The sequence below is a fragment of the Sus scrofa genome, chromosome 2 (genome assembly GCF_054392235.1).
Source record: "Sus scrofa isolate SSC_HxYL_T2T_F1_AM1 chromosome 2, Sscrofa_HxYL_maternal_Yorkshire_Landrace_v2.0, whole genome shotgun sequence".
Lineage (NCBI taxonomy): Eukaryota > Metazoa > Chordata > Mammalia > Artiodactyla > Suidae > Sus > Sus scrofa.
This window is the reverse complement of record NC_139384.1, coordinates 79,384,268-79,407,967: the sequence shown is the minus strand read 5'-3', so window position 1 is coordinate 79,407,967 and position 23,700 is coordinate 79,384,268. Positions and strand designations below refer to the sequence as shown.

Here is a 23,700-nt window from a genome sequence, read left to right as displayed (position 1 = left end):
GGTCCTTGGTTTGGTGAGACACTGGGGAGGGGCCTAGAACCCCAAGGCACCTGACCTGGGGTCAAATCTGTCCGTCATCCTAGCCTGTAAAACAGGGGCCCACACTTCCACTGCCCAGGATGGGGAAACACGCCGAGGTTTGGAAAGAAACCTGATTTCAAAAGCAGATGCAGACTCACGAGAAATCGGTTTATTAGAGGGGTAGTTAGGGAAACAGCTCTCCTTTATGAAAGGAAACTGAGGACCGCACCTGAAGGCCCACCACAAGCAGAGCCCAGGGCAGCATCTCTCAGGCCCCAATCTGGGGCATTCCATCTATCACTCGGGCTTGGCTTCAGGCTACTCTTTTAGGTGGCCAAGATCGGCCTCGTCCACGGTCCCTGGCAACTCCCCTGGGTCCCATCTTGGCCTGGGTCCCTGGGGGTCTGCCCTTAGCCTTGGGAGGCCTCTGGTCACTGCCTCGGTCCGGCTTCCGTTCCTTTACCCGCCGCTTCTTGCCTGGGGGCCCAGTGGGCCGCCTCCACTTGGTTGCCTTCGGGAACATGTCTGTGGGGAGAAGCTGTGTCAGGGCTACCAGGGCATGGGAACAGGCCCATGGTGCCCAGCTGCCCTGACCCCCGCCTGACACACACCCTCATCAGGCTCCTCGCCCACAGCTTGTCGGAAATACTCAGCCTCATCCTCCTCTTCCTCTCGAAGGCTGGCTCCCTCTGCCTCTGGGGGGGCGCCAGGGTCCTCGGCATCGCTGTCCCCGTTGGCCTCTGCCCGTGCCCGTTTCATGCCTGCCAGGCTCTTCTTTCTGGAGGAGGAATGGGGGTCAACATGGCAGTGTGCGCCCACGACCCCGCCTCACTCACCTGGTGACCACTCACTTATGGGCCTCTCGCTGTTCCCGCTTGCGCTGGATGTTCTGGGCCTGCTGGTCCTGCCTCTGGGCCTTGAGCCGCAGCTTCTCCTCCTTGGCTGCCAGGATAGCCTGCAGCTCCTCCTCCGTCTTGTGCACTTAATAGAAGAGATGGCCACTGAGCTCTTCACCAAGATACAGGTGAGTCCCCCTGGACCTCTTGACCCACCTCTGATCTCCTGAGACCCCTCTGTCCCCAGCCCCGCTCTCACCGAAACTGTGGAACAGCACGTTCCCCTCTCCAACACCCTCCTGGATCTTGATGAGCTGCAGCGTCATCCGAGGCCCGATCTGGAGGAACACGGGGGAGAATCAGTCCTCTCTTGAAGCTGGGGAAGCCCTGGGACCCACCATGGGCTGGCCAGGCCTCACCTCTGTGAGCCTCACTGCACTCTGCTGTGCCCGCATGTTGCCACGCCCTGCCACAGCCTGGGGCAGCTCTGTGATGTTGTGCTCGCCATCTGGCTCTGCCTCACTCTCAGACAGCCCTGCGCCCCTGTGTAGGGCACAAGTAAGTGGGGCTCAGCAGGGGATCCTATTCTCCTGGGACAGCTTTGGGAATCCCCTGGTCTGCTGTCCCCCATCCCTACCCCCAGCCCTCCTCACGTGGCCAGCAGCTCACTGATGTCCTGCAAGCGACTCATGTTGGGGAACTTCTCTTGGAGAAGCTTCTTCATCCCACGACTTGCACCCACAGGGACAACTTTGATGCTACTGCAGAGGCCAGAGTGAGTGGATGGGAGTTAGGAACCATGGGGTTGGGGGTTGGCTCTACCAGTCCCACCCCCAACCCTTTCCACAGTGCGTCAGGGCGTTTACTTTGAGACTAAGCAATCACAGAGTCTCAGCAGCAGTGCTGTCATCAGCCGCACAGAAGCAACACCCCCGCCTCACCCAGAGGACTCACTAATGGCGGAAATCCAGCTCCTGGGAGTCGGGGTTGTAGTTGATGAGAAGGCAGCGCTTGATGGTGTTCAGGTTCACCTAGAAGGGAAAGAAAGAATGTTGGCCAGAAATCCTGGTTCTGAGGCCCACTGAGGCCATCCACACCAGATACTCTTGGTGATGGCACTGCACAAGACTAACTGGAGAACTGCTGCTGCCGGGGATTAAGAGCAGGGGGTCCGGAGTCAGACAAATTTTCAAAATCCAGTCCTGCCTCCTTGCCCCTTGTATCTAACCTGAGACTTATGACTTAACCTGTCAGCCTCAGTTTCCCCCTTTACAAAATGGAACCACAGTACACACAGCTCTGATTAGGCCAGCACTAAATATACACTTAGTAGATGAAGCACCATCACCATCATTTTCCACTGGCCAGATGGGACGGCAGCTCACAGGCGAGCCTCTTGCCCCACTGTCACACAACACGGGAGTGGGATTCAACCTCTGGACTTGAAGCTCTCAGCCTCAGTGTTTGGAGGGGAAGACTGGCAATCAACTCAAGTGCCTGTGTGTGGCACCTGTGGCCTGCCCCACCCACCCTCACCTGCCACACCGGGCCCAGCACACCTTGTGCACATTGATGGAGGGGAACAGGTTCTGGAACATGGTGGCCATGAGCTTCACGTGCATGCCGTGGGGACCAAAGCTGTTGAGCACCAGGAGAGGTGGATGGGCAAACTGCTGCTCATGCATGCGGTGCCGGCGTAGCGAGGAGACTACATCACGCACCAATGTGTACTGTGGGGCAGGGTGAGGAGTGGGTGATGGCCAACCACAGGTGGCTGGTGCAACCCCCAAACCCAGCTCCTGTCCTACAGGGGCACTGGACCGTCTCCAGCCCTTACCTTGTTGATCCTGAAGGTTAAGGTGGGGCCTCCTGGGAGTCGCATCAGCTTCTACAGAAGAAAGGATCAGTGAGGGTCGAGGGGTCTAACTACAAAGCAGGGGGAGCAGGAACCTCTGCCCCAGCTCTTCAGAGCGTTTACTTTGAAGCCAGAATCATGGCAGCTCAGAGGCATAAAGGTTCATCATGAGAGTTGGGGGAGGAGGAGGGTGAAGGGGATTGTGGGCGAGAGCATCAACTCACAAAGTAGATATTGGTCTCTGTTCTGCTCAAGATCAGGAAGTGTGTGACCCCAAGGGGCCCGGCCACTGCCACGCAATCTTTCAGAGAATTTTTCTTTCTTATCTGGAAATTACAAAGAGAAAAAGAGATGATCATAGATATCCCCTTATTGAGCAAAACCTATAAGCTTAAGTTGTCATGTTCTTTCCTGCATTTAACCCTTAGGAGAAACAGGGAAGGGGGGGCGGGAAAGGAGTGTAATGCTTGCTCTTGGCCTCTAGAGCCAAAAAGACTTAAATTGGAGCTCCATCTCTGTCCCTCAACACTGCGTGTCAGCATAATTTTTCAGATGAGCCAAATGAAGCCCAACAAGGTTAATTAAGTAACTTGATCCGAGCCTTTGAGAGAAGCCAGCTTTGCTGACTCCAGAGTCCCCTCTTGATTACCAGCCTTAAGCATCCAGCCAAGCTCCCAGCTGGGTGCGTTCACCTGCTCACTCTCGCTGCCGCCCCTCAAAGCCCTCAGAGGCAGACATTAAGGTCCCCATAAGAGTTCCTTTCTTCAGCCAGGGAGACAGGCCTCATGCGACCTCGAGGGTGGAGCCACCCCGGTAGCCAGGAAGACAGGGCCCAGGCTGGGTGGAGGCGTACTGGTTGATGCAGACCTGCAGGCGGGTGGCGGTGAGCGGCTCCATGACCCGTCTCAAGTCCAGACTGAGCTGCCGGACGCTGCGACCAGCGCGGCCCCGAGCGAACACGAACGAGTGTGGCTGCGCGGCATAGGCCTCGAGGTTGCGGAGGTGTGCCTGGGCGCGCGCGCGCTTCTGGTGCCGGGACTGAGAGAGCGAGAGCCAAGAGGTGAGCGCCCCGCGCTCGGCCAGGCCCCCGCCCGGGCAGCCCGCCTTCCCGACCACAGCGCCTCACCCGCCCGGACTGCCCCATGTCGCTGTCTTCTCCACGAGGCCACTTCTGCCGGCTGCTTCCGTCGCCGCACGCTCATTTCCGGCGCCGACGAGGCGCTTACGTAAAGAGACGCTGCGTGATGACGTCATAACACGGGCACACGCACCAGGTTGGAAGGCGGGGGAAACGTCGGAGGCGTTACTATGGAGACACTGGTACTCGTTTCCACGGAAATCAGGGCGGGGCTGCACCGCGCGGGGAGCTTCGGAGAAATGAATTACTACAAGTTCGAATCCCACCTCGGCCATTTCCACCAGCTGTGCGATTTTGGGAGGCTCCTAAAATATCCTGAAGTGAGAATGATAACCATTTCCTTCCTCCCTGATCCACAAATTAAGAGAGATGACGTATGCACAATACTTGGCGCACTGGCGCCAGGCACTTGGGGGCCTGAGAAGGGGGTAGCGCCTTGGCAGTTATTGCTTATTTGGGCCCCCAGCTGTCCTCCGCGGGAGCCTTGTCTGCGGACGGGCTGAGGGATGGAAATTCCACATCACCTTCTGGAAATTCAGGGCAAGGCGGGCGCTTAGTGAATAATTCACCCCCTCCCAGTTTCCGCTCAAATCCCCAGCCTTGGCCTCAGGCCTCTGGCTTCTTCCCCAGAACCTTGGGGTGGGGGGAAGGGATCCCCTCAACATCTCTCTCCCTATCCCATCTGTTTCCTTCCCTCATTTGCTTCCCCTCCCCCAACTGTCTCCCCCACCATTTGCCTCCCCTCTCCATATCTCCACTCCAGTTCCTTCTCCTCTTCCCTCTTCTCCCCCCATCTCTGTCTTCTCCCTGTCTCTGTCTCCCTTTCCCCAGCTGTCTCTGCCATCAACTGTCTCCTTCATTCATCTATACATTTCCATCTTTCTCCTCTTTCTCTGTCTCTATCCTCATTTCTCTCCTTGATGCCCATCTCTCTCCCCATCTCTCCTTCTCTGTCTCTCAGACTCCCTCTCTCTCTGTTGCCAATGGGGGAAGTCAGAGGGGGCTATGGGTGGGGGGCCAAGGGGCCCAGTGTAGGGGGGCCCCCCAGCCCAGGCCGGGAGCCCAGCCTGGCAGCCTCTCTCAGATCTGGGACGACCATTTCCTCTTTCAGCCCGGGAGGCCACTCGGGTTACGAGTCCAGAACGAAGAACTGAAGAAGACGGAGAAGGAGACTGCTCCCTGAGAGTGTGTCTGCTGGTCGGGGAGGCCTTCCTACAAGTCGGAGACCCTAGCCTGGCGGGGCCTCTACGTGAGTCACTTTGTACCTCTGCGAGATGACTGTGTAGTTACTTCTGCCTGTTTTCATCCCTGCAGGATTTGACCTGTGTGAGGATGTGAGAGTGTGTGTGGGAGATAAATGGAAACTTGCTGAGGCTGGCAGGCATCAGGGGCTTGCTGTGCACCTGGTTTGTGTCTCTGCTCTTGCCAGTGTGTGACCTCGTGTACCTGGGTGTCTACGTGTCTGACGCAGACACAGATACAGACCCACTCAGCCCACAGGGTGTTTTCCTTTAAGTCCTGGTTGTGTTTGTGTGTGTGTGTGTGTAACCACATTTTGAACACATAATTGCTGCTCAAATCTGTGCTGTGTTTCCAGTTGTGTCTAAAAAATTATGACTTTTTAAATTTTATGGCTGTGCTTCGGCATATGGAAGTTGCTGGGCCAGGGATTAAATCTGAGCCACAGTGGCAATCTACGCCATGGCTGCAGCAACACCAGAATCTTAACCCACTGTGCCCTCCCAGGATCAAACCCGCACTTCCGCAGTGACCGGAGCCACTGTGGTTGGATTTTTTTTTTTTTTTTTTAGGGCCACTCCTGAGGCATATGGAAGTTCCCAGGAGGCTGGGGGTCACATTGGAGCTACAGCTGCTGGCCACAGCCAGAGCCATAGCAACGCTAGATCCAAGCTGAGTCTGCGATTTACACTGCAGCTTGTGGCAGCACTGGATCCTTAGACCCAGTAATCGAGGACAGCGATTGAACTGGCATCCCCATGGATACCAGCTGGGTTTGTTTCCACTGAGCCACAATTGGAACTCCTGCAGTCAGATTCTTAACCCACTGTGCCATGGCGGGAACTCCAATTGTGTGTATGCCAGGCAAATCCATAGACACAGACACACACATACACATTCCATCTATCTATGTTAACTGCTTCCTGGGTTGGTTTGGATGTTTCATTGGGTATCTGCATATCTCTGTGCTACACTGTTATGTGCACATGGGTGTGTGTATGTCTGTCTTGGTATATGTGTCTGAGTTCTGGAGTCATATTACCTGGGCTGAATCCCATTGAGGACACTTTCTTTGGCTGTGTGACCACAAGCAAGTTGCTGACCCTCTCTGAGGCTCAGTTTTCCTTGCTGTAAAATATGGCTACATACAGAAACCAGTTCAGGTTGCTGGGATTTAATGAGCTACAAAAGGTAGAGTTTAGAGTCATGCCTGACAAGCAGTAGGTGCTGCTGATGTTTGCTATTATTATTCTCTGTGGCGTGCGTGTGTGTGTGTGTGTGTGTGTGTGTGTGTGTGTGTGTGTGTGTTTGTATGTGCATACACACACAGGCATGTGTCTGAGGCTAGGATTCCCCGCAGCCTCTTGGGGCCTTCAGCCTCCCACGCTCTATGCTCTGCTGTAGGGGGAACGTCCAGGACACTGACCTGTGTTATCAGGCTCTGGTGGCCTGGGCAGGGGAGTCTGGCAATTCTGCTTCAAGTTCTCATGTGGGAAATGCTAAATATTTACACTTGGGGCTCCAGGACTTAGCATCACACTCTAGTCCCAGGCTCAGAGTGGCCTGGAGTGGTTACCAAGCCTCCTCCCTCCTGCTGTCCCACCAGCCTCTCCCCTTCTCCAGTCCAGAGGTCCTGCGGGACCCTTGGCTCATCCTTGGACTTCTTGTGCCTGCTGCAGGCCTTACTGGACTCAGGGTCTTGGTCGTGAGAGGTGAGACGGCAGGAGGGTGGGAGGGCAGGTGGAGGCTGAATCTGTTGGGAAACCTGGGCTTTGGCTTGGCTGGGGGGCTCCCCAGGCCTCCTCTTCACCCCAGGCTGAGATCCTGGAAGGCAAGCAGATCCAGGATCTAGAGTATAGATCCTACACTCTTGTTCCAAGGAGTCTGACCCATCTCTGTTGTGGGGGGCCTGGTGTTTTTGAGGGGGTCAAGGAGAGGATCCGGCTCTGCCCTTGGGAGTTGTGCTTGGTGTATAAATACGGTGGTGAATATGCCTTTGTCCAGCTAAGAACCCTCCATGGCTCCCACACGACTCAGAGTAAAACCCTGAATCCTCCTTGAAGCCCACAAGGCCCTCCACACTTGGTCCCCCCACTCACCTCCTTGTCTTCACCTCCTCCTTCTCTCCCCCTCACTCACTCTGTTCCAGCCTGATTGGCCTCTCTGCTATTCCTTGGGCATGGCAGCTAAGGTTCCCACCTCAGGACCTTTGAACTTGCTGTTCCCTCTGTCTGAATGCTCTTCCCTTTCGCTCTCTTCCTTCAAGTCTTTGCTCCAGTGTCATCTGCGTGAAGTCTGACTCCCCTATTTACCTGTATGTCTATCTTTTTTTTTTGTCTTTTTAGGACTGAACCTACAGCATATGGAAGTTCTCAGGCAGGCCAGGGATCGAATCAGAGCTGGAGCTGCCAGCCTACACCACGACCACAGCAACACGGGATCCCAGCCATGTCTGCGACCTACACCAGAGCTCATGGCAATGTGGGATCCTTAACCCACTGAGAGAGGCCAGGGATTAAGCCCATGTCCTCATGGATGCTAGTTGGGTTCATTACTGCTGAACCAGAATGGGAACTCCTATTTTTTTTTTTTTTCTTTTTTGACTGCCCCAAGACATATGGAGTTCTCAGCCAGGGATCAGGTCCAAGCCAAAGTCTTGACAGCAGCTGCAGCAACGCTGGATCCTTAACCTACTGTGCCGGGCTGGGGGGGGGTCAAAACTTCGTCCTAGTGCTCCCAAGATGCTGCTGTTGATCCCATTGGCCACAGCAGGAACTCCCTATCTATCTATTTTGGCTGTGCATGCAGAAATTTCAGGGCCAGGGATCGAACCCAAGCCACAGCCGTGACCTGAGCCATAGCGGTGAAGACAACAGCCTCCCAATCTGCTGAGCCATCAGGGAACTCTTGACTTCTCTATTTTTTCTTTTATTTATTTTTAAAATTTACTTATTTATTTATTTATTTTTGTCTTTTTGTCTTTTTCTAGGGCCGCATCCACGGCATATGGAGGTTCCCAGGCTAAGAGTCTAATCAGAGCTACAGCTGCCGGCCTACGACACAGCCACAGCAACATCAGATCTGAACTGCGTCTGCAACCTACACTAGAGCTCATGGCAACGCCGGATCCTTAACCCACTGAGCGAGGCCAGGGATCGCACCTACAACCTCATGGTTCCTAGTCAGATTGGTTTCAGCTGCGCCCTAGTATTTTTTATAATACTATTTTTTTCTATTTATAGCTGCTTTACAGTGTTCTGTCCATTTCCCACTGTACAGCAAGGTGGCCCAGTTACACATACATGTATACATTCTTTTTTTCTCACATTATCATGCTCCATCATAAGTGACTAGATATAGTTCACAGTTTTTTTGTTTTTTTTTTTAATGGCCACATCTGAGGCACACGAAAGTTCCCAGGCCAGGGACTGAATCTGAGCCACAGCTGTAGCAATGCTAAATCTTTTAACCTATTGTGCTGGGCCAGGGATTGAACCTATGCCTCCACAGTGATCCAAGCTGCTGCAGTCAGATTCTTTACCCACTGTGCCACAGCAGGAACTCCCTGACTCCTCTATTTAAAACACCCAGTCCCCAGGCCAGCTCTCCCACTCACTTCCCTATTTTTCTCCTAAGCACTTATCAGCCTCTGACCTCCCCACTGTCTGTTTTCCCAACCTACTCCACCAGGGCAGGCACTTTATCTGTGTTGGTCACAGCTGTGTCCCCATCTCCTGGAACAGCTTCTGGCACACAAAAGGTGCTCAAGGAATGTGTATTGGGTGTGCAAATGAGGCAATGTGTGTGACAATGCAGACCTCAAGACACATGCCTCTGTGGCCAATGGATGTGTGGGTTTGGACATAGCGGACACTGGTGCAGACAGGGATAACACGTGGAATGTGGTCTGAATGTCAGCAAGTGCACATGGGAGGGAAGTATATCCCCATCTTCAAGGCTGCAAGTTTGTGAATCCCAGGAATGAAGACAGTGGGGACCCATGTGTGATCCTGCAGGGCTGGGGGTTAGGTAGCACTGTTTTAGGCTCTGGGGACAGAGCAGAGGACAAAACCCAGACACAGCCTCTGGGAGCTGATTTTTTGGTGGAGAAGTTCAGACCATAAACAATGGCAAATAAATGAAGCAGCTGCAGAGTGATAAATGCTAAAATGAAAATGACTGTGGCTTGGTGGCGTCTTAACAGAACCAGGATGCAGCTTTGATCCCCAGCCTGGTACAGTGGGTTAAAGGCTCCAGTGTTGCCATAGCTGTGGTGTAGGTTGAAACTGTGGCTCAGATCTGATCCCTGGCCCAGGAATTCATATGTCATGGGGCAGCCAAAAAAGAATGATGATAATAATAAAAAGACAGGTGTTCCCGGAGTTCCCATCGTGGCTCAGTGGTTAACGAATCTGACTAGGAACCATGAGGTTACAGGTTCGATCCCTGGCCTTGCTCAGTGGGTTAAGGATCTGGCATTGCTGTGAGCTGTGGTGTAGGTTGCAGACACAGCTTGGATCCTGAGTTGCTGTGGCTGTGGCGTAGACCAGCAGCTACAGCTCCGATGAGACCCCTAGCCTGGGAACCTCTATGTGCCGGGGGAGCAGCCCTGGAAAAAGCAAGACAAAAAAAAAAAAAAAAAAAAAAAAAAAAGACAGGTGTTCCCATTGTGGCGCAGTGGAAACAAATCCGACTAGTGTCCATTAAGATTCGGGTTCAATCCGTGGCCTCACTCAGTGGGTCTGGGATCTGGCGTTGCCATGAGCTGTGGTGTAGGCTGCAGATGAGGCTTGGATCCCAAGTTGCTGTGGCTGTGCTGTAGGTCAGCAGCTGTAGCTCCAATTTGACCCCTAGCCTGGGAACTTCCATTTGCCATGGGTGTGGCCCTAAAAAAAAAAAAAAGATAGATCATGACAGGGAGTACCCAGGAGAGACAACTAAATGGAGTAGTCAGGGTGGGCTTCTGAGGAGGAGACAGCTGAGCTGAGACCTGAATAAGAAAAGAGAGGTAGCCATGTTAAAATTCAGTAAAGAGGAGATCCCTGGTGGCACAGTAGGTTAAGGATCACAGCAGTTGTCACTGCTGTATGTGGCTTGGGTTGCCGCTGTAGTGCAGGTTTGATTCCTGGCCTCAGAACTTCTGCGTGCTGTGGGTGTAGCCAAAATGAAATGAAATGAAATAAATTCAGGGAAGAGTACTTCAGGCTGAGGAAGTAGCAAGTGCAAAGGCCCTGAGGCTGGAGGGTGTCTTGTTTGTTGGAGGAAGAGCAAGGAGGCCAGGGTGCCTAGAGCAGATCAAATGAGATGAGTGGAAGGGAAGGCAGGGAGGGAACAGGGCAGAGCAGGGAGGGCCTTGTGGGCTACAGGGGGGACTTGGGCTTTTCCTCTGAGTGAGGTGGAAGCCACAGAGGTCCTGAGCAGATGAGGGACTTGACCTGATTTGGGCATTCACAGGCGTCCTCTGGCTGCTGTGGGAGAAACCCAGCAGAGGTTGAGGACAAAAGTCTGGAGAACTGGGAAGTAGCTGCTTTAAGGAAATCCAGATGGTGTCTTGAGCTGGGTCATGGGAGGGGGTAAGCATGGGGAGGAATGTGGAAGAATTCAGGGTCTAAACACAAGAGCCGACAGGCCTGGGTGATGAGTTGGATCTGCTGTGAAGAAAGAGACATAGATGAGGAGTTCCCACTGTGGCACAATGGGATTGGTGGCATCTTGGGACTGCTTGGACAGAAGTTTGATGCCTGGCTCCTGCATAGTGGGTTAAGGATCTGGTGTTGCTGCAGCTGCGCTTAGGTTGAGACTGTGGCTCTGACCTGATTCCTGGCCTGGGGAACTGCCTTGGGGCAGCCAAAAAAAAAAAAAAAAAAAAAAAAAAGGACATGATGATGCTGGGCGATGGAGGGTCCACTGCTAAACTGAGGTAGTGAGATGTTCCCCTCAAACCCCCTCATGCCCTTCCACATGTTTTCCCATGGCTTCTGCTCCAGCCTCTTCCAAGTTTCTCTAATACATCAGTCAACCAACCTAAGGGCCTTTGCCCATCAGTTATCAGATCCAACCTCAGGGCCTTTGCCCTCCCTTCCTCCCTTCCTTCGAAGTTCCCAGGCTAGGGGTCAAATTGGAGCTGCAGCTGCCACCCCAGCCACAGCCATCGCAATGCCGCAGTTTGTGGCAACCCTGGATCCTTAACTCACTGAGTGAGGTCAGGGATGGAACCTGCATCCTCATAGATACTAGTCGGGTTCTTAACCCACTGAGCCACAACAGGAACTCCAGGGCCTTTGCACTTTCCATTCCCCTTGCCAATGACCTCTTCTCCCCAGACACCCTAATGGTTTCCTCCCTCACCTCCTTCAGGTCTTTGTTTAAAAATGTCATCTTCGGAGTTCCTGTTGTGGTGCAGTGGTTAACGAATCTGACTAGGAACCATGAGGTTGCAGGTTCAATCCCTGGCCTTGCTCAGTGGGTTAAGGACCCGGCATTGCTGTGAGCTGTGGTGTAGGTTGCAGACACAGTTCGGATCCCGAGTTGCTGTGGCTCTGGCATAGGCCGGTGGCTACTGCTCCGATTAGACCCCTAGCCTGGGAACCTCCATATGCTGCAGGAGCGGCCCTAGAAAAGGCAAAAAGACAAAATAAATAAAAAATAAAAATGTCATCTTCTCCAGGTCTTTCCTCCTCTCAAGTAGCCCCTGCCATATCCCCATATCTGCCCTTTACTGTTATCTTTTTATTTTTAGCTATGCCTGGGCATGTGGAAGTTCCTGGGCCAGGGATCGAACCCAAGACAACGTAGTGCCCATAGCTGCTGCAGTCTGATTCTTAATCCCCTACACCACAGAGGGAACTCCAACCCTAACTTAATTTTGTTCCCTGTTTACCACGGCAGGGATTTTTGTGTTTTGTTTACCACTATTCCCAGCACCTAGAATTGAGGCAGCACACAGTAAGCACTCAGTGAACACTTGCTGAGTTAATGCTGTGGCATACTGTCTGGGAGCTTGGAACTCAGTGGAGAGGGCAGGGCTGGATCCTATTAGAGTACCTATCTACGGCCTCCGGGCAGGGAAAGGGGTGGAGGTGGGATGTGTGGACCTGGATCCACGCAGGTACAGACATGCGCGTTCCCGCGTGGGAGCAGATAGGTCTGGCCCGGCCTGAGAAACGGGGGGTCTAGTCTGGGTTAGGAGGTCCCCCTCCTTTAGATTTATACTCTGCTCGCAGGTCCACCATGTCGGCACCCCGGCTGTTTACGCTGCAGCTGCTGCTCTTGCTGGGCGCGTCGGGGGCGCGCGCGGCCGCCCCGCGCTGCACCTACACCTTCGTGCTGCCCCCGCAGAAGTTCACCGGCGCCGTGTGTTGGAGCGGGCCGGCGGCCGCGCGCCCGGCACCCGAGGCTGTGAACGCTAGCGAGGTGGAGGCACTGCGCCTGCGCGTGGGCCGCCACGAGGAGCTGCTGCGCGAACTTCAGCGGCTGGCGACCGCCGACGGCGCCGTGGCCGGCGAGGTGCGCGCGCTGCGCAAGGAGAGCCGAGGCCTGAGCGCGCGCCTGGGCCAGCTGCGGGCGCAGCTGCAGCATGAGGCGGGCTCGGGGGCGGGGCCGGAACCCGCCGCCGCGCTGGCTCTGCTCGGGGAGCGAGTGCTCAACGCCTCGGCCGAGGCGCAGCGCGCCGCCGTCCGCTTCCACCAGCTGGACGTCAAGTTCCGCGAGCTGGCGCAGCTGGTCAGCCAGCAGAGTGGTCTTATCGCCCGCCTGGAGCGCCTGTGCCCGGGGGGTGCGGGCGGGCAGCAGCAGGTAACTCCAAAACGCGGTCCCACCCCCCTGCAAATCGCAGCCACTTCTTGTGAGCATCGTCAGGAAGATGGGCCTCCTGAAACTCCGGGATATCTTATGCGCAGTTCTGAAATACAAAAATTCCAAAAACCGGATGCCTACCTCTCCCCCAATAACTCATTTGAGTTAAAACGCGACTAGTGGCTACTTAAGTCTTTACCTATCTATCTGATATGAATACCTATAGGGTCCTGTAAACAAGCAAATTAATATGTGGATAAAGACCAAAGACCTCATAGAGAGTGTTAGGTAATATACATGGTGACTTTGTATTACTGTTTCTAACTCCTGCCATATTATCCTGAATTCTGGACTGTCTGGCCCTGAGTTTTAAGAGATTATTGCTTTGTGACAGTGCCTACCTTACAGGGTTGTTGGGCAGATTCAGTTAGTTAATATTCAGTGTTGGATGTACTAATTATCCCTACTTTGCAGAAAAGTTTGGAGGCACAGATCAGTTATGCTGTGAATGCAAGAGCAGGAGTTTAAGCCCAGCTCTGTCTCTTTTTGACCACTAGAGACTCAATTGGAGAGGATCAATCCATGCCCTATCCTTCTCCCTGAGTGCTGAGAGATTTAGGAGCCCGGAGCCTTCTGGGCTGATGGTTAATCCAATCATATGTAACTCTCTTGGTTATCCCAGGTCCTGCCACCGCCCCTGGTGCCTGTGGTTCCAGTCAGTCTGGTGGGTGGTACTAATGACACCAGCAGAAGGCTAAACTCAGCCCCAAAGCCCCAGAGAGACCAGACCCTGAGACAGCAGGTGCCCTTGGCCTCTCCTCTGCCCTCAGGGCACCCTGCTGTACCTACCAAGCCTGCAGGTAAGACAAGGGCAGGGTTGTTGGGGGTCTGAGGAGCCAGGAGATTCCCAGTGCAGCATGAATCGAGGCAAATAACAAATTGTACTTAAATGCCATATTCTTCCCATGGAGATGGGACTGGAAGAAATAATGCTTTTATTCTGATTATGATGGAACTCTTATTCTGATAAAGACCCAAATTGTTACTGTGGTGTGAGAATAGGATTGGTACTCTTATTTTGATGAGGGGGGCAGGGAATTTAGGACTGCTACTTTGGTGAGAATTTGAGGGAGTTCAGAGGGCCATGCTCAGGATCTCTCTTCTGGCGAGGAGACCAGAGAAGGATTTAAGAATCCCAATCTCCACATTTGGTCTAGTGAGAGAAGAGTGACATAGTCTTATTTAGATAAGAAAAGGGGCATTGAGGCTCTTATTCTGCAGAGAGGGTAGGAGAGACAGGACTGCTATTCTGGTGAGGGGACCAGTGAGAATCAGGACTCTTTACCCTTATAAGGAGTTATTGGTCCAGACTGTGTCTCTTTCACATCCTTGTGCCCATAGGGCCATGGAAGGATTGTGCAGAGGCCCGCCAGGCAGGCCATGGACAGAGTGGAGTATATGAGCTACGACTGGGCCGGCATGTGGTATCAGCATGGTGCGAGCAACAGCTGGAAGGTGGAGGCTGGACTGTGATCCAGAGGCGGCAAGATGGCTCTGTCAACTTCTTCACTACTTGGCAGCACTACAAGGTGGGCCCAGGTGTGTGGGACAGGGCTGGGCAGGGAAGAGGACTTGCTCCTGACTTCCCTACCCTGCCAGGCCGGCTTTGGTCAGCCTGATGGGGAATACTGGCTAGGCCTTGAACCTGTGCATCAGCTGACCAGCCGTGGGGACCATGAGCTACTGGTTCTCCTTGAAGACTGGGGAGGCCGTGGGGCACGTGCCCACTATGACAGTTTCTCCCTGGAGCCTGAGAGTGACCACTACCGCCTACGGCTTGGCCAGTACCATGGAGATGCTGGAGACTCTCTTTCCTGGCATAACGACAAGCCTTTCAGCACTGTGGATAGGGATCGAGACTCCTATTCTGGTAAGGAGCTCTTATTCTGCTCCTGGTGGTGGTGGGGATAGAGGACTTAGTGAGGAAATGAAAGGGGGTGGGGTATGACTTCCCCTCGTAAGTATCAGGGTAGACAAGGAAATGGAGGACAGGACTCTTATTCTGGTGAGAGGGTGGGGAGTTGCAGATTCATTCTCTGACGAGGCAGTAAGAGTCAGGACTCCTACCTTGGTAAAAGGTGGCAGGTGGACTGGGATGAGGTGAACTATGAGAACTAGGATTCTTATTCTAGAAAGGAAGTAGAGAAGGTTGTTTTCCCTGATAAAGGAGTGAGAAGTAAAGCTACTAGTTTGAAGAACAGTAGGGAAAATGTGACTTGTACTGTGGTAAGGGGATAAGGAAGGAATTAAGGCTCTTACTCTGAAGAAAGTTGGGGGGTGGGGTGGGCAGAGAATGCCTGGCAAAAGCCTTGTACTAATGAGATGTTGGTAGAGGCTTTAATTCTGGTGAGACAACACGGATTCTCTCTCCCTTCAGGTAACTGTGCCTTGTACCAGCGGGGAGGCTGGTGGTACCATGCCTGTGCCCACTCCAACCTCAATGGTGTGTGGCATCGTGGTGGCCACTACCGTAGCCGCTACCAGGACGGTGTCTACTGGGCCGAGTTTCGTGGTGGGGCTTACTCTCTCAAGAAGGCGGCCATGCTGATCCGGCCCCTGAGGCTGTGACCATCTATCCATCTTTCCCCCAGGTCCCAGGGGGATGTTTGTTAGCAGGAGCCCAAGTTGTCCTGGCCACACCTCCTTCATGGCTCAGTGCAGGCCATGTCCCACAGACCTCTTCCCATTGTGGATCTGCTCCTGGGGGCCCTGAACACAGGACCCGGGAATCCCCCTGCCAATATCTCAGACCCAGACCGCTCCCCAAGGGCATTTAGATCTCCGTTTGAGCTCACATTTTATAACAACACAAAGTATCCACAGACCGTGTCTGGTTTGCATCTGCACCTGGCAGGGGTCACTCCCCATGCCCACCCTCCTCCTCCTCCTCCTCCTCCTTCAGGTCCTCCAGAATGAGGTTGTCCAGGTCTTCCAGGAGGCCCCCCTGGCTCAGGCAGGTGGCCACTGTGGAGCCACTGCTGATGTGGGGGTTGCTGGGGTGCAGGACTTTGGGCAGGTGGTTCTGCTTCCGGCTCTTGGGGTGCGCACAGGAGGTCCCAGGCACGTGGGGCTCTGGGGAGGGAGAGGTTCTGAGGTCCTTGGACCTTGATGCTACATGAGACTCTGGGGGCAAGGAGGCTAAGGCCACGGGGAGCTCTGGGGAAGGAGGGGCAGAGGCTATAGGCTATGGGCCAGAGCTACAGGAGATTCAGAGGCGAAGGTCACAGGTGTTGAAGCCACCAGAGACTCAGGTACATGGGCGTCACCTGAGACTATGGGAGACGAAATGGGAGCCAAGAACGCAGAGACCACAAGGGCAGAAGCCACAGGACACTGGGGTGTGGGCCACTGGAGTGAGACCACAGAGCCTATGGGTAAGACAATGGAAGGTGGCCAATGCCATGGGAGGTGGGTGTTAGGAGGGGCAAGGGTCCTGAGGGACCTGGAGGTAAGGAGACTTGGAGGACCATGGAAGATGTAGAAGGAGGGGCAGATGCGCTGGGAGACAAAAGGGCCTCCAGGACTGATGTGGCCTTGGGAGGTGTGCAGAAGAGGCAAGCAGAAACCCTGGTACTTAAATCCCCAGGGTGGATGTCCCAGGAATCAAGGCCAGGTAGACTGCCCAGAGTTGGGGAAGGCCACGGGGACACACCAGGCCCTCACCTCGCCGGTTGTAGCAGTCCTCAGCTGAGCAGGAGTGGGTGTGGTTGCTGCGGCGATCCGTGTCCCAGTCCCAGCGCGGAGGGAGGATCCGTGTTGGAAACACGGGGAAGCCGCACCCATAGCAGGGGGATGTGGACCCCATTTGCGCCCAGCCCCTGGGGGCGGGGAGGGCCGTGAGGGTCCAAGGGCTGCCTGGGCCAGTGTGGGGCCGGGGCTAGGAGGGGCAGGGGTGGGGTGGGGCGGGGCCGAGAGTGGGGACTAGAGGTCAGAACCCTCACCAGAAGTTGTGCCCTCACCGGAAGTTGTGCCGACATTTCGGGCAGTGGAACTCAGCCACGCCCCACATCTTGTCGGGTGGCACTGGCTCGTAGCGCTTCCTGCATTTCCTGCATCTGGACACCTGGGGGTGCGGAAAGGGGAGCCGGCTTGAGGTCAGAGGTAAGTACCAACAGCTTGATGTTGACCACAGTGAGATTTACACAATGGAAATTGGCAAACACTATAAATCCGGGGTTGCCTCCACCCCACAAGAGCTGGCTAATAGGCATTTACCAGAAGCACACCACTGGTCAAGGGGTTCAGAAGCCAGATATAGGGTTGTAGTTGCGGGGGGTCAGGTTTGACTTCTGCGGTAGCTGTCAAACTATGTAATCCGAGATCAGGCTCTGGGGTAAAAGTCGAGCTTCTCAAGTTGAAAGAGAAGTCCAGTCGGGGTTGGGGTATGCGATTCGGGTTGATCTCTGAGGTTGGAGGTCGGGGGTTGGGTTCTTAGAGGCTGATGTTCTTCCGTCAAGGGTTTGGACACTGAGGTTGAGGGTTGGGAGTGGAGTCAGGACAGAACCAAGGTCAGGGGTTGGGTTATCACCTCCTTCCGCTGGGGCACGCGGCGCCACCAGACGTGGTCACAGGAAGAGCAAGCGAACTGCCGGTCCACGGCAGGGATGAGGTCTTCCTGGGCACGCTGGAACATGCGTAGGTTGGCTTCTGTCAATGGCAGGAGGGAGGTTGCCACTGCCTGTAGGATGGTGTAGGTGGGGATGGGAGGGTTGTCAGCCCTCTTTTTCCCTTCCTCCCCCTACAGCGTCCCTCGTCCTCACCTAGGGACCTCCCCATGGATGTCCTCCCTGCTCACCTTCCCGTCCCACATCCTGGACTCACCTGGATGTCACGGTCCTGCTTCATATCCTCTGGGGGGTCCTAAGTGGAGACACCAGGGCAGAAACTGGGGATGTGGCTCATGCATCTTTTCTGTGGGTGGGGCTTCTGGGGAGCGGGGGTTCTGGCCCCATATTAAGAGTAGGGTGTCCCTAGGAGTTCTTGCTGTGGAACAGCCAGATCAATGGTGTCCTGGGAGTGCTGGGATGCAGGTTTGATCCCTGGCCCAGCACAGCGATTTAAGGATACTCCATTACTACAGCTGCGGCTTAGGTTGCAACTGAGGCTTAGGTCTGATCCCTTGCCTGGGAACTCCACATGCCGTGAAGTGGCAAAAAAAAAAAAAAAAAAAAAAAAAAGCAGGGTGTTCCTAACTCAGGAGGAGTTGATTGACTGAGAAGTATCTATTTCCTCAGGGCAGGATGTGTGACTTCAGTTGTCCTTAGAGCAACCCTGAGAGGTAGGCATATTTATTACCCCCATTGTTCAGATGGGGAAACTGAGGCCCAGAGCTGGGAGAGGGCTTGCTGAATTTACCCTGAGTGAACCTGGTGGGGCAGGCCTGGACCCCATGCTCCTGTCCTACTCACAAATGCCACACATTTGTTGGCATGGTGACAGGTCACCTCTTTGAGGCCATGCTGCTTTAGGCTAAGTGCTTGGGCTCTGGATTTAGGGAGATGGGGGTTGAAATCCTGGCCTCATTACCTCCAGCTGTGGGGGTGTAGCCAAGCCATTCCCACTACTGAGGGACATCTAAGAGCCCAGGTTCTGACTCTAGGTGGCGGAGGTTCAAATCCCAGCTGTCACCTGCCTTCTGCATGAACCTGGCAAGTGGCTTCATCACCCTGTGTCTCAGTTTTCTCATCTGTAAAATGGACATGCTAGTATCTTAATAGGACCTGTCTCATAGGACCTGTGGCAATGAAATCAGTCAACAGGTAAAAGTCCTGGAGTCCTGCCACAGGGGAAGTGCTTTATCAATGACACTCTTTGCTATTTTATCATACTCATCATATGTATAAATGTAAATATATGAATGTTAAGAGTGTAATTCATCCTTTATTACACTTTTTAAGAACTCTATGCTGGGCCTTTTAGACAGGTGAAACCAGTGCACCAGACACCAAAGCCATCTAAGGGGCAAAGTGGCCCTGTTGTGTCTATGCCTCAAAGCCTTTCATTCATTCATTCATTCATTCCTTTGGGATCCCCTGCCCCTCTCTCCTCCCCCACCTCCTGCTCATCCCAGCCTGTCCGCATGTTCCTTTGCTCGCACAGCCTCCCTCTTCCAGGAAGACCCTTTCTGACTCCTCCCCTTCCCAGGGATGACTCCTCCCTGATCTTGAACAACTTCCTTCCAACTCCTCCAGGAAGCCTTCCCTGACCTCTGTGGCTCCTCTGTAAATGACATTAATCCCGATTCATTTCACTGGCTAGTTTCTTGTCTCACCCCCACTGAATACAGTCAGCATGTAATGAGCACCTACTGTTTGCAGGCCCGCCAGCCAGATACAAGACTGAGAGGTGAATAAGTGAATGAGGCTGTACCATGAGTTGTGGACTGACAGTGCACAGCGGGGGCTCAGCGTGAATGAGCTTACCCTTCTGTTCTCCCTCCCCTTAGCACATCCTTTGAGGGAGAGGGACAGTTTACCTGGGCATCCAGGTCATTACTCAGTTCCTGTCCATCTTTCTGCTTTACCCCTGGTGGGGAGAGTAAGTGTAAGTGAAGGGCCCTTGAAAGATCTTGTGGGAGTTTCAGTGTCCCCAGAACCCCTGATACAGACCGCTCCCCAAAGAGATGATCTCATCGCTTCTTTCTACCCCCAACACAGACCACACCCCCCTCCAGTGCTCCTCTGCAGAACCCCCACCAGGCCCTCGATCCGGCCTGCTCACCGTACACGATGGAGCGCCCCACTCCGGTGTGGTCGCTGCCAAATTTCCTCATCAGAGTCCCCGCCTTCTTGGGGGATACCTTCCCATGAAACTTCTCCCGGAGGCGCCGGACGCTCTTCTCCAGCTGGGGTGGGGACAGGGGGCTCCGAAGGAGGAAGGAGAGGAGCGATGGCCCTTCCCCCATCCCTAGGCATCCTTTTTCTTGGCCTGAACTTGACCCTTGGTTTTGGCTTCTGCACAGCACCCCCCCCCCCCCAATCCCTCTACTGCATTTCCTGGAAAAAGCCAAAGTCCCTACAAGGCACTGGGGGAGGGAGCGGACCAGGGTGAGCGTCCTAGGCTAAGAGAGGAGGCCCGCCAGGTAACCCCTGGCCTCTGACCCTTGACCCAGCAGCCTCCGCTTTTCCTCGAGGAGGCCGCATTTCGCTCTAGGGCATGTGGTGGCCACTCTCCTTTCTGAGGGGAACGAGTGCCAGCCTAAGGATTGGTCTGGGTTTCAGATGGAGTCCCCAGGAACTGCGAAGCCCCTTTCGCGCCCCGAACTCCTCCCCAGCATCTCTCGCAGGCCCCCGGCCCACTGGCAGCCATCTCCTACCTCCACACCTTCCTGAGACATGGTGGCGGCGCAGGTCCCAGCGAGGGTCCGCACTGCGCGCTCAGCGACCCCCTACCTGGGCGCGCCCGTCGGTCCTGCCGCCGCGCAGGGCAGGGGGCGGGGCCTCCAGGCGGGCTCCGCCCTTCCTTTCCGGCCCTCCGTTTCGCTTTCGATAGGGAAAGGGGGGACGGGGCGCGCTGGCTCCGCCTTGGCTCCGCCTCTGCTCTTGCGCCCCAAACCCAGGCGGGCGCCACCGATCTGCACCCTGCGGCGGAGCGCGCAGACCTCGGGCGGGGGAGGCAGCGCGGCCTCTGCAGTCGGTCACATGTCCCCACGCTGCGCGGGGTCCGCGTCTTCACGTCCCTCGTGGGGGTGGGGCCGCATCGGAAGGCCGCGGCGAGTTTCCGCGCCCCCGTTAGCTCGCGCCCCCCCATTTCATTGTTCCATCCCCTCCCCTCCCCGGGAATCAGGCAGTATTCAGCACCTGGACCCCTTTCTTGCTCTGAGTCTCTTACCTGGCCACGTCCCCTTTCTGAACCTCAATTTACTCCTCTGTAAGATGGGATGATGGTAGTGGCTACAGTCTGGGTGTATTTTGGCGGCGGGGCGGTGGCGGGGGCGGTGTGTGTTTGCCAGGATTCGATTCCCTGCGTAGAGCAGTTAGTAGCGCCTGGCAGGTTGTAGACACTTAACTGGTCACTGGGTCACCTACTATGTGTAAGATAAGGAGGGGCAAGCAGCTGGGGGGAAGGAAGAGATGCTTGTTAAGAACACAAATTCCCGGGGTCTCTAGCAGTTGTCCAGAGTTAGGCTGTCTAGGGGATTACAGGGAATTTACACTGTAAATGGGAAGGTTGAGAACCCCAGGGGTCCGAACTTTTCTAACCTAGCAGGGGGCGAAGAGGGGGCTAGAGGAGCTCTTAGGAAGGGCTCTGGCCCAGCCTGAAGGCTTCAGAAATGGCTTCTCTGAGGAATCCTTGAAGTATGAGGTCTCAGCTAAGCGAAGAATGGAGTAGGGAAGGAGGGAGCTAGTCCTGCAAAGACCCCAGAATCAAGAGAATCTAGCGCTTTAATCTAGGGCTTCTCAACCTCAGCTCTACTTGGGGCTGGATGGTTCTTTGTGGTGGGGACCTGCCCTGTGCATTGTAGGGTTTTGAGCTGCATCCCTGGCCTCTACCCACCAGATGCCAGTGGCACACTTGCCCCAGTTGAGACAACTGAAAGTGTCTCCAGATGCTGCCAAATACCCTCTGAGGGGCTAAATTGCATTAGGACAAATGACTCCAAAAATCATTTTTCAGTGAGCACCCCTATGTTCAAGCTCCATCCCCAGGTGGCTATTTGTGTATAAACTATATACAAATACAATTATACTGAGAGATTCCATAGATTATTTAATAATAATGTATTCAGTACATAAAGATATTCCTCAGCAGACTAAAAAAAAAAGGACATTAAAAATAGAAATGTTCCGGGAGTTCCCGTCGTGGCGCAGTGGTTAACGAATCCGACTAGGAACCATGAGGTTGCGGGTTCGGTCCCTGCCCTTGCTCAGTGGGTTAATGATCCGGCGTTGCCGTGAGCTGTGGTGTAGGTTGCAGACGCGGCTCGGATCCCGCGTTGCTGTGCCTCTGGCGTAGGCCGGTGGCTACAGTTCCGATTCAACCCCTAGCCTGGGAACCTCCATATGCCTCGGGCGCGGCCCAAGAAATAGCAACAACAACAACAACGACAAAAGACAAAAAGACAAAGGCAAAAATAAATAAATAAATAAATAAATATTATTAAAAAAAAAAAAAAAAAAAAAAATAGAAATGTTCCGGAGTTCCCACTGTGACGCATCGGAATCGGTGGTGTTCCTGGAGTGCTGGGATGCAGGTTCGATCCCCGGCCCTGCACAGTGGGTTAAGGATCTTGCATTGCCTCAGCTGCAGCATAGGTCATAACTGTGGTTTGGATCTGATCCCTGGCCTGGGAACTCCATAAGCCAAGGGGCTGCCAAAAAACAAAAAAAAGAGAAGTGTTCTAATGTGTTCTTGAACCTCAACCTTTTGTTTGTGGGGTCTATGCACCTTTCTCTGGAGCCTGCTCTATTAGTGAATATAAATAGTTCACAGTTCTTTGTGGCTGGCCAGTGGGATTGCAAGCAGGGATGGGGGCCTTTAGGCAGCACATAGGACCTGGGATTTTATCCTGAGGGAAGTGGGGAGGTGTGGAGGGGCTCTCCCATTATAATTGCCAATTACTCCTTATCCAGTGGAGGGGGAGGGCATGGCTACATCCCATCCCTTGGTTAGGGTGGGCATTGAGCAGGTAGGAAACGGGTGGGAACCTAAAACAGCCCTGTTACAAGTCAGGTCTGCTAGATTCTCATCATAATGGCCACCATAGTGAGAACTTACTCTGTGCCAGCCACTGTGGACACAGCACCAAATAAAACAAATCCTCATCGAGCTAGCATTCTAGTAGGGGAGACAAGAAACAAGGATAGGAGATAAGTGCCAGGAGGAAAAATGAACTGGGTAGGGGGATGGGTAAAGGGAGTTTAGAAATGGTTGTGGGAAGTAACAGCTGAGGGGAGATCTGAAGGATGTGGCGAGGGGGAGAATTCCAGGTAGAAGGTGGGAGCCTGGGACTGTTGTTACCAGGTATTATAATTCTCTATTGCTGCATAGCAAATTATCCCCAAGCATTAGTGGCTTAAAACAAGAAACAAACCCAACTAGTATCCATGAAGATGTAGGTTCAATCCCTGGCCTCACTCAGTGGGTTAAAGATCCGGTGTTGCTGTGAGCCGTGGTGTAGGTTGCAGATGCTGCTTGGATCCCGTGTTGCTGTGACTGTGTCTATGTCCAGCAGCTGCAGCTCCATTTTGAACCCTATCCTGGGAACTTCCATATGCCGAGGATGTGGCCCTAAAAAGCAAAAAAAAAAAAAAAAAAAAAAAAAAAGGAAACACGTTTTAGTTCATATAGCTTTTTGGGTCAGGAATCCAAGAGTAACTGGGCTTTCTGACTCAGGGTCTCTATAACGTTATAATCGAGATGTTGCCTGGGACTTCAGTCATCTGAAGTTTTGACTGGGGCTAGAAGATCTTACTTCCGAGGTGGCTCATGCACATGGCAGGTATGTGGCTGCTGGTTGTTGGCCGGATGCCTCAGTTCCTCCCTAATTGGGCTGCTTGAGCTTGATACTCTCAACTTGGCAGCTGGCCTCCTCAGAACAAGTGATCCGAGGAAGGAAAGCCAGGTGGAAGTTGTATCTTTATAATCTAACCTCCAGAGTCACATAGCACCACTTCTGCTGCTGCATCCTCTATGTTAAAATCCAGTCACTAGATCTAGCCCATGTCTAGGGATTGGGGGATAAAGACGGTCCTCTTTCTGCTCCTCCCCTACCATTTCCTGCTGGAGCCTTTCACTGGCTGCACCAGAAGGTAAGG

The 23,700-nt window shown here is 53.9% G+C and overlaps 3 protein-coding genes and 2 non-coding genes across 8 annotated transcripts; 1 reads left to right on the top strand and 4 right to left on the bottom strand.

Moving 5' to 3' along the window:
* Positions 1–168: 168 nt before the first annotated feature.
* On the bottom strand, positions 169–3,920 carry PPAN (peter pan homolog). Of its 2 annotated transcripts, none has more exons than NM_001204435.1 (12): positions 3,839–3,920; positions 3,580–3,750; positions 2,937–3,038; positions 2,695–2,745; positions 2,417–2,587; positions 1,812–1,888; positions 1,511–1,618; positions 1,277–1,400; positions 1,117–1,195; positions 873–1,002; positions 633–799; positions 169–546 (listed from the first exon to the last, which is right to left on the bottom strand). In NM_001204435.1, exons 1-12 carry the CDS (start codon positions 3,854–3,856, stop codon positions 335–337), a joined length of 1,410 nt encoding a protein of 469 aa, NP_001191364.1. In that variant the 5' UTR covers positions 3,857–3,920; the 3' UTR covers positions 169–334. The 2 variants fall into 2 exon arrangements, with proteins under 2 accessions (NP_001191364.1, XP_084865547.1); XM_085009421.1 differs by having other exon boundaries at positions 3,405–3,750; positions 3,839–3,892.
* LOC146405493 (small nucleolar RNA U105B) lies at positions 1,701–1,780 on the bottom strand. Its single transcript, XR_014839277.1, has one exon. It is a non-coding gene; the product is annotated as a small nucleolar RNA U105B (small nucleolar RNA).
* Positions 2,807–2,893, bottom strand: LOC146405492 (small nucleolar RNA SNORD105). The gene has a single exon (XR_014839254.1). It is a non-coding gene; the product is annotated as a small nucleolar RNA SNORD105 (small nucleolar RNA).
* Positions 3,921–4,981: 1,061 nt separating the features above from the next.
* Positions 4,982–15,765, top strand: ANGPTL6 (angiopoietin like 6). 2 transcript variants are annotated; one of them, XM_013987427.3, is made up of 6 exons: positions 4,982–5,099; positions 12,313–12,883; positions 13,566–13,743; positions 14,285–14,472; positions 14,543–14,813; positions 15,321–15,765. In XM_013987427.3, exons 2-6 carry the CDS (start codon positions 12,320–12,322, stop codon positions 15,509–15,511), a joined length of 1,392 nt encoding a protein of 463 aa, XP_013842881.1. In that variant the 5' UTR covers positions 4,982–5,099; positions 12,313–12,319; the 3' UTR covers positions 15,512–15,765. The 2 variants fall into 2 exon arrangements, with proteins under 2 accessions (XP_013842881.1, XP_003123274.1); XM_003123226.6 differs by lacking the exon at positions 4,982–5,099 and adding an exon at positions 6,645–6,801.
* On the bottom strand, positions 13,834–20,586 carry SHFL (shiftless antiviral inhibitor of ribosomal frameshifting). Of its 2 annotated transcripts, NM_001244321.1 has the most exons (8): positions 20,259–20,586; positions 19,664–19,787; positions 19,419–19,468; positions 17,765–17,803; positions 17,472–17,621; positions 16,903–17,006; positions 16,607–16,761; positions 15,725–16,015 (listed from the first exon to the last, which is right to left on the bottom strand). In NM_001244321.1, the coding sequence occupies exons 1-8, from the start codon at positions 20,277–20,279 to the stop codon at positions 15,801–15,803; spliced, it is 858 nt and encodes a 285-aa protein (NP_001231250.1). In that variant the 5' UTR covers positions 20,280–20,586; the 3' UTR covers positions 15,725–15,800. The 2 variants fall into 2 exon arrangements, with proteins under 2 accessions (XP_084865302.1, NP_001231250.1); XM_085009176.1 differs by lacking the exon at positions 19,419–19,468 and having other exon boundaries at positions 13,834–16,015; positions 20,259–20,336.
* Between the last annotated feature and the right edge of the window lie 3,114 nt (positions 20,587–23,700).

Excerpts from the sequence above, each read along its gene's own strand:
- ANGPTL6 (XM_013987427.3), top strand. The coding sequence starts at position 12,320 with ATGTCGGCACCCCGGCTGTTTACGCTGCAGCTGCTGCTCTTGCTGGGC. Across the intron at positions 12,884-13,565 it reads GTGCGGGCGGGCAGCAGCAG|GTCCTGCCACCGCCCCTGGT; the intron begins GTAACTCCAAAA and ends TGGTTATCCCAG. Across the intron at positions 13,744-14,284 it reads TGTACCTACCAAGCCTGCAG|GGCCATGGAAGGATTGTGCA; the intron begins GTAAGACAAGGG and ends TTGTGCCCATAG.
- PPAN (NM_001204435.1), bottom strand. Across the intron at positions 2,588-2,694 it reads TAACCTTCAGGATCAACAAG|TACACATTGGTGCGTGATGT; the intron begins GTAAGGGCTGGA and ends CCTGCCCCACAG. Across the intron at positions 1,196-1,276 it reads GTGCAGTGAGGCTCACAGAG|ATCGGGCCTCGGATGACGCT; the intron begins GTGAGGCCTGGC and ends GTGTTCCTCCAG.
- SHFL (NM_001244321.1), bottom strand. The coding sequence starts at position 20,279 with ATGTCTCAGGAAGGTGTGGAG. Across the intron at positions 19,788-20,258 it reads TGTCTCAGGAAGGTGTGGAG|CTGGAGAAGAGCGTCCGGCG; the intron begins GTAGGAGATGGC and ends TCCCCACCCCAG. Across the intron at positions 17,622-17,764 it reads AGCAGGACCGTGACATCCAG|GCAGTGGCAACCTCCCTCCT; the intron begins GTGAGTCCAGGA and ends ACCATCCTACAG.